We start from the raw sequence: 7,292 nt of genomic DNA, 5'->3' as shown, positions 1-7,292 counted from the left end.
TCACCAGGCGCCACAGCTTGGCCGGGAAGTTGTTGGGGTTGATGGGCGCCGCCGACAGCAGCGCGTCCTCCATGGGCGGCCGGCTGGCTGGGCCGTCCACACGCGCGGCCGCCCGGCGGGGCTGCTGCTCCTCCGCGCCTCAGGGCCCAACGGACGGTGGAAGCGCGGCGCGAGGCCGGCCCGCGCCTCGCCAACGGACGCCGCCGTCAATCATCGCCGCCCGGCCGGCCGGCCGCGGCCTCTCCCGCCAAAAGGCGGCGGCGGCGCCGAGCAGCGCCTGCGGCCTGGAGCTCGGCGCCGCGCGGAGAGCACGCGGCGGGGCGGCGGCGGCGGCGGCGGCGGCGTGGCCTCCACGCGCGGGGCGCCCAAACGAGTTCTCCGGAGGAGGGCGCGCGGTGCAAACGGGGGAGTTTCCCGCCCCCACCGAGCTCCCGTGAGGGCGCCTCGGGCGTCCCGCCGCTCGGAGATCCGGCCGTGGGCGATGTCGAAGTAAAATGATCGGGAGTAATAACAATCCCCGGTCCCCGGTGCTGGAGGTGGCTTAAAGAAGCCGCGCTGCCGCGGGGGCTGCCCAGCGCCCGCGCGTTCACAGTCCTTTTAAAAATCACCTTACCTCACGGCACCCCGCTCCTCCAGGCCTCCCTTGCAGTGAGGAAAACACATTTTCAGATTGCCCGCCAAGGCGCCCCGTTGATGGGTAATCAATCATAATCCTAAAATGCTTCGTAGACCTCCGCTCCGGTGAGATGAGGGGAGGTTGCTTGTCAGAAGCAGAGATCGATCGATCGAATGGCCTCATTGAAGTCTTCTGTAAAAGGGGGTTCAAAACAAAACCGCCTCATCGGCCTCCCCCACAAAGCCCCCCGTTAATGGGGAAAGTGTTTTAAAAACCACGGAGCCGGCAAACTGGTCTCTTCCCAGCCCCTCGGGGCGGCAGTCCTTTGTTTCTTTTTTCAGTAGTAAGATTTACCGGAAGGGCTTCCCTCAAGGACTAAGAAAGTGTTTTTTAAAGAGTACAAGAAGTTACTTCACAGGCTTCCCCCAGCCCCATTTAATGAAAGCCTTTTGTCCTGTGGATTAGAAAAACCCAGATCAACAGCTCATCTGAACGTGGCCTTGGAGACTGCATGATGTGTCTGCACTCTGTATATGGGCAGAGGCAGCTTTTTCCTCCTCTGCAACATATAGTCAGGAGCAGCTTCCTTCCCATTGGAGCGCTGCGAGGCCGGCGAATGTCGCTAAGCAGGCCTGCTGTCTTCCCGCACCTGTTGTGGTGCCACACCTGGGACACCCTGGCAGCACCTGGCTGCGAAAGGCTGCGGCTCGGGGGCTCTTGTGCCAAGAATTCGGTGCAGTTCTTGCACGCTAATGAATGTGTGCCAGCAAGTGTATAAAGGGCCCTTTTCCTTCCACTGAGAGCAATGGGCAAACCTGTCTCGCATGCTTCGAGTTGGCAATTGTTTGTGAAAGCACCCGTTCACATAAAAGATTTTCAGAGATTTATGAAGAGGTTTAAGAGATTTATTTGAATTAAGACCCATGTTCTTCTCCCTTTTGCATTTGCTGTAATCAATGAAGGCGGCTTTCCTTGAATCGAAACACACACAGAAATGTTTTTAATAGACAGAGATACCACATAAGAACAAGATTTACAGATTCTCTCCTAGAGGTTTTGCATCTGAAAAGTGTGTGTGATCTTGACCTATCTTCTGAGAAACTAAGGGCCTTCTCAGTGGCTGCCCCAACCTCTGGAATGGGCTTCCTAAAAAGTCCCCTGGTGCCGTCTCTAATTTCGGCGCCAGGCAAAAACCATCCTCTTCACGAAACCTGAATTTTAAAAACTGATTAGAAGTGCTCACTCCACTGCAACAGATTTCCTCCCTACTTGTACTGTATATTGTTAGCTGCTTCCTGCCAGGCTATTGGGTGGCACTTAAAGTAAAAAGTTTTGCTTCTGATTCTCTCGGGAAGTAGTCGTAAGCATGTTTAGATAGAAAAAGGCCTACAACTCCCAGCATGCCCCAGCTGATCAGGCTGGATGAAGCATGCTAGAATGGGGTAGTTCAACATGAGGCCCATGAGCCGCATGCGGCCTCCAAGGCCTTTTTCTGCAACCCTCTTGCCACTCAGAGCTCCCCCACTGGCCGTTTCCCCCAGTCTGGATCCCCGCAATGGCACGGGCATGATGGCAGCGAGCTCCTGAGGCCCATCCTGCTCCCTTCCTGAGAGGGTTGGGCTGGTAGTCACACAAAAGCTCGCCCCAGCATGTCCCATGCCATTCCAGCTGACCAGCGCAAAGGCACTCGGCACCGTCTCGTTTACCAGGACGATCAAGAGCAGGTCTCACAGAAGGGTGCGGAGAGCAGCTTGGGCAGTGGGGAAGGGGCAGCAGGACCAGAAAAAGACGCCTACGCAGTCGGCTCCTTTCCCCCCCGCTTGGCATTCCTTGCTTTGCCCAGGTGACAAATCCCGAACTGTCTGCATGCAGTGAGGCATATTCGTGGGGCCCCAGCAAATGGGACAGCGGCCCTGCCTGGTCAAACGGAGCAGATCGTGCCTAGTAGCCCAATCCCCGTCCACTTCGCTGCATCTGCTACCGCTGCTGTGGACGCCCCTTTCTTTTCTCCCATTGCAACTTCGAACAGGGCTGAGCCAAGGGTTTTTCGGTCATTATGGGGAGCCACGCTAGTGCCTTCTCCCACGCTAATCCTTTTCCCTCAGCAAATGATGTGGTACGGCAATCAGCCTTTGTACCTGGGATGTATATGTGGGGATTTAAGCCACCATGCTGCCAAGCCATAGCCCTGCACTGGACAGTGTTGGTGGACTGCAACTCCCATCTGCCTAGCTAGCATATATAATGGTACAACATGAAGTAGGGGTGCAGTGCACCAACACCTTTGGGGCCACAGGTTGTCCATCCCTTGCAGTACAAGAGCAGTAAACTTGGAACTTTTCTGAACTGGGACTCTTCCACGTATGAGACCCACTGAAAAAATAAACATTCTCTTTTCTAGTTCTACCAGAGAAGCCAGGGATTTAACCAGAAACTTTCCAAACACAAAGCACTGCTATAATCAAATAGCAACGCTACTGAACTTTTAAAGTCCTCTTTTACAAGGATCAGCCTGTACTGCAGAGGGATGAAATAAGAGCGGCTGTGGTTTTTGCAGTGGTAGGTCAGAGATGAGATGAGAGTTTGGGCAATTAGCATCCTGTATCTTAACACTAGGAAAAAAGACACAACCACTGTTGCTTGACATCCAGAGGTACAAGCTGCTGAGAATGAAGCGGTGTGATGTGCAGGGCGCTCAGGTGGAACAGAAAGCGTGTTTTCTCCCCATCCCATTTTAACCACAACGCCATCCAGAGAGAACAGCCAGCCTGGTCCCCCAGGCTTCCTTCTGATGCTTAAAAGCCAGGATGGAAAGAAAGACGCAGCAGCTTGGGCCAGGGGGGTTAGGCTTCCGCTCTGCAGCCCAGTAAAGCAGCAGCCCCCATCCCAAGTGAGAGCTAGAACTTTCTGGTGCCTTGCTCTGGGGAGTAGAACAGAATGAATGTAAAGAAAGTTACAAATGCCAGTTATGCTTGCAGGACATAGAGAAAATGGACATAATGTGTACTAATGAGTCAATGGTTTCACGTAAGCCATGCTTTGAGTTTTCAAACTTATCTATCTCCAGCCTTCTTGGATGACATCCTCTAAGGCACAGCACAGGAGCAACCAACAGCTAACAGAGGAGAAAGACTCTTCAGTCAAGACTAAATAACAAGGCCAAACAAAGCAGCACTAATATAGAGATTTTATTCAACTGTATTGAATTTCTTACAGCACATTGTTTGTCACAAAGCTATTGATCTGAATTTGGAGTTGGTATATTTTTTATTTTTTTGCCTGAAGACAGTGACACAAATTCATGAGAGCTGAAAGCAGTTTTGATTAACCATGGCTGACTTGAAGGCCCACCATGCTCTTCATTTCTCTCTCTCTCCATTTTCAATTTTTTTTGTTTTTGTTTTATGACTGTGCAAATGAGCTGAAAATGGAACCCATTATGAACATTCCTTCCCTACTTACATCATTTTGTACAGACAATGTTCAGAGTATGGCAAAATCAGAAACTGCAATCTATTTACCAATATGAGGTTTTTGCTCCCTGAAAGAAGCTGGAGGACAATGCAAGGTAATCCTGTGTCAGAGAAAGACGGGGCTTTTAGGCATATGACCAAAAGCAGGCTGAAATGTGGAAGGTAACACCATGGCAGACAGAACCGCTGTAAGTTTTAAAAAGCAGCCAGGAACTGACCACTGGCAAGACTGAGAGGAACTGTATTCTCAGGTTCTCAAGAAAGAAGCCTGGCACACCCTTCCTACGTGGGATATAAGAGGGCTCCTGGATCTGCCTAGAACCTCTCGGAATTCTGTCATTCCCAGCTTCAGGATAAAGTGGCCATGGACATCAGTCATGAAGGTCTGTGGAAATTTCAGCAGCATCTCACTCCCCCTACACCCCTACAAATGATTTGGAGCTTGTTTGGGCGGAAGGGAAAGTATTAGGACAAGGTAACTGCTACAGTTGCTACAGTGCAGCAACCATAAATCAGGACAGCCATTTCCAAGCGGTGTTTTATTTGATGCCAGAATGAACAGGGAAGCATTCTTGCAATGATGATGATAATCACAGTCTAAATTATCCCTTGAAGCTTCCTGAACAGGGACAGAAAAGACTCCTTTTGCCAGTGTTCCCCGTCTCCCATTTACGAAACTGGCATCCCCCCATTTCATTCTCCAGGCTATAGTTTAAGTGCAGAGAAATAACATTAGCAGCATTTTGGACTGAAACCCTCAAGCACACTAAACAGCACATTCCAGGAGGTAAAGAAAACCCACCCAGCCTGCCTTCCAGGCACAAGGTTTTCAGGATAAAGAGCGACTAGAAATAGGGAAGCACGAGTGCAGCATGAGGGAAGGGAACACACACTGTGGCATGGATCCAAGGAGGCTCAAGGGGTCTGTTCTATGAGGACACCGGCTGGGAACCAGCTGCCCGGAACCCACAGTGGGCAGGAAGTGCAGCAAGCCAAACTGAACTCTGCTTTCCACGCACACGAGCCCAGCTGCCAGGACTGAGTGTCCGTTCCCTGAAGGGACGTGGGGCAGGTGCAGACGCAGCCTCCGCTTGACAAGGGACCCCCCACTCCTGCTTCTGGCGCCACAGCTGGTCTTGAGCCATCCTGGGAAGTGGCTGGCAAGCTGAACACAACTGAAGCGTGTCTACCACAGCCAGAGCAAGCGCTGGGCCTGTATTCTTCTCTCTTGCACAATTCTGCCTGCCTGTCTGCCTTAGTGAGGTAGGGGAAGAAAGGATCTGATTCTGATCATGCCTGTCTGCTGCTTCTTGGAACAGCGCAATTACCTGTGCTCCATCGCTCGCCAACTCTCTGAAGAAAGACACAGTGGTCTCCAGCTTAGCCTCGGCTCTTCAGACCAGAAACAGTACCGTAAAGTGGGCCGTATCACACTCTTTAATCCAATTTCCTCATCTCCAATACACAGGGCACCAAGTGGGAGGGGAATCGCCGACAGTGCATACAAGGCTTGGTGATCAAGTGCTGTGCTACCAACCTCCTCAGACGCAGCCCTGTCCTTCCAGTCCGCAAGGTGAAAAAAGGCCAAGCTCTGACAGGTTCCCTCTGCTGGCATTCAACTGGAAGCTGTGGCAATGGGCTTCTTCAGATGCTGGCTCAAAAGTTCCCTGGCACGGGACATCTGGATGTGGTCGTAGCAGGAGTTACAGACGAGGACTGGGTCATAGAGCTGCTGGTCAGGAATAGGCAGCTTCAGGTGGCAACAGCCAGCGCAGAACACGTTCCCACAATTCCTAGCGAGGCAAAAGCACAACGTAAGGACAGCAGTGACCCTGGGGCCCAAGTGGGTGGTCACAGGGAAGATCAGGTCTTAAGAGGGGGACCAAAGAGATTCAGCACTTCTAGGAACATCCAGAATAGAGGTGAGGAACCTCAGGCCCAGAGCCAAATCTGGCCTGCTGGGATACCCTTGAGAACAAGGCCTCCCTCCCTTGTACCCACCCTCTTTCCCATAACTACCAATCGACTGGTTTTGATAAGTTTCCCCCTCATTCTGGAAAGCTTAAATCCCTCTCCCAAGGCTTAGCAAAACCAAGAGCTTTGAGCCATGCAGGCTGAGATTTTTTGTACGTTGGCCCCAGCCCTGCCCATCATTGGAGCGGTTTCTTTGAGAACCATTCTAAAACTGATACTGGTTCTAGGCTGAAATTCAAGGTTCAATACCCTGTCTTAGAAGTGTGTTTGATTTTTTTAATTATTGCATTTATATCTTACACTTTCCCCGTTAAGGAGCCTGTGTCAGCATGTATGTCCTCTTCTCCATTTTATCCTTAGAACACCCATGTGAAGTAGGATATTTATTTATTTATTTATTTATTAATAGCTTGAAAACCTGTGACTGTCTTGAAATTCCCCAGGCGATGACATGGCTGAGTGAAGACTAGAATCCAAATCTCCCATTCCCTGTCCAACACGTGAACCATTATGTGACATGGGCTCTTGCCTGGCATGGATGGATTAGACAATGGAGAAGAGGAGACTCTGAGGGGGTCTGTTGGCGACACACAGGTGTGTGAGAGGATGTCACACGGAGGTGGGGAGAGACCTGTTCTCTCAGGGAACCAAGGTTCAATTTAGATTTCAGGAAGCACTTGCTGACAGTTGGGACCCCGAGGGTGTGGAATGGGCTTCCACGGGAGGTGGTTGAGGCCCCATCGGTGCGGGTGTTCAAAGATAGGCTGGACATGCACATGATGGGCATGTCGTGAGTGGAGCTGGCTGGAGCCGGGGGTCAAACTAGATGGCCTGGGAGACCCCTTCTGACTCCCTCTGTTTCTATGTTTCTAACTGCAAATTCTAAGTGTATTGTTGTTGTTGATTATTTCATTTCTGTACTGCCCCAGTCTCTCTCTGGGAGGTTTACAACAGTCAATAAAAATAGACAATAAAAATGTAAAATCAGAAAAAACATTAAAAAGGTTTAAGCACCTGGAACAGACAATAGCAAAAAATACTTGACAAAACACGTGGAATGGGTAATCCCCCTCAAACCTCTGGGTGGCCAGGTAAATCTTTAAAAGGCCTCAGAAAAGAAGGCCATCTTTAACCTGGTGCTGACAAGATGACAAATTTGGTCCCTGTGGCTGCAGGAACAAGCCCTGGTGGGGTTGGGGCAATGAAAATAAAACCTGAATTAACTTTGA

The 7,292-nt window shown here is 50.9% G+C and overlaps 2 protein-coding genes across 5 annotated transcripts in view; both read right to left on the bottom strand.

The window, feature by feature from the left end:
- Window positions 1-73, bottom strand: part of HSF5 (heat shock transcription factor 5) — a 17,500-nt gene extending 17,427 nt beyond the window's left edge. The window contains exon 1 of the mRNA XM_044456092.1: window positions 5-73. Within this exon, the coding sequence (XP_044312027.1) occupies window positions 5-73 (69 nt within the window). The remainder of the gene's footprint in view (window positions 1-4) is intronic.
- Window positions 74-3,788: 3,715 nt separating this feature from the next.
- The window catches only part of MTMR4 (myotubularin related protein 4), a 61,325-nt gene continuing 57,821 nt past the window's right edge, over window positions 3,789-7,292 (bottom strand). For all 4 annotated transcript variants that reach the window (XM_044456080.1, XM_044456081.1, XM_044456083.1 and 1 more), the window contains one exon: window positions 3,789-5,882. In XM_044456080.1, coding sequence (XP_044312015.1) covers window positions 5,705-5,882 — 178 coding nt within the window. In that variant the 3' untranslated portion in view covers window positions 3,789-5,704. The remainder of the gene's footprint in view (window positions 5,883-7,292) is intronic.

The sequence above is a fragment of the Varanus komodoensis genome, unplaced genomic scaffold (genome assembly GCF_004798865.1).
Source record: "Varanus komodoensis strain SLA01 unplaced genomic scaffold, ASM479886v1 scaffold81, whole genome shotgun sequence".
Classification (NCBI taxonomy): Eukaryota; Metazoa; Chordata; class Lepidosauria; order Squamata; family Varanidae; genus Varanus; species Varanus komodoensis.
Note: the sequence above shows the minus strand (reverse complement) of the source record. Positions and strands in the feature narration are given on the sequence as shown.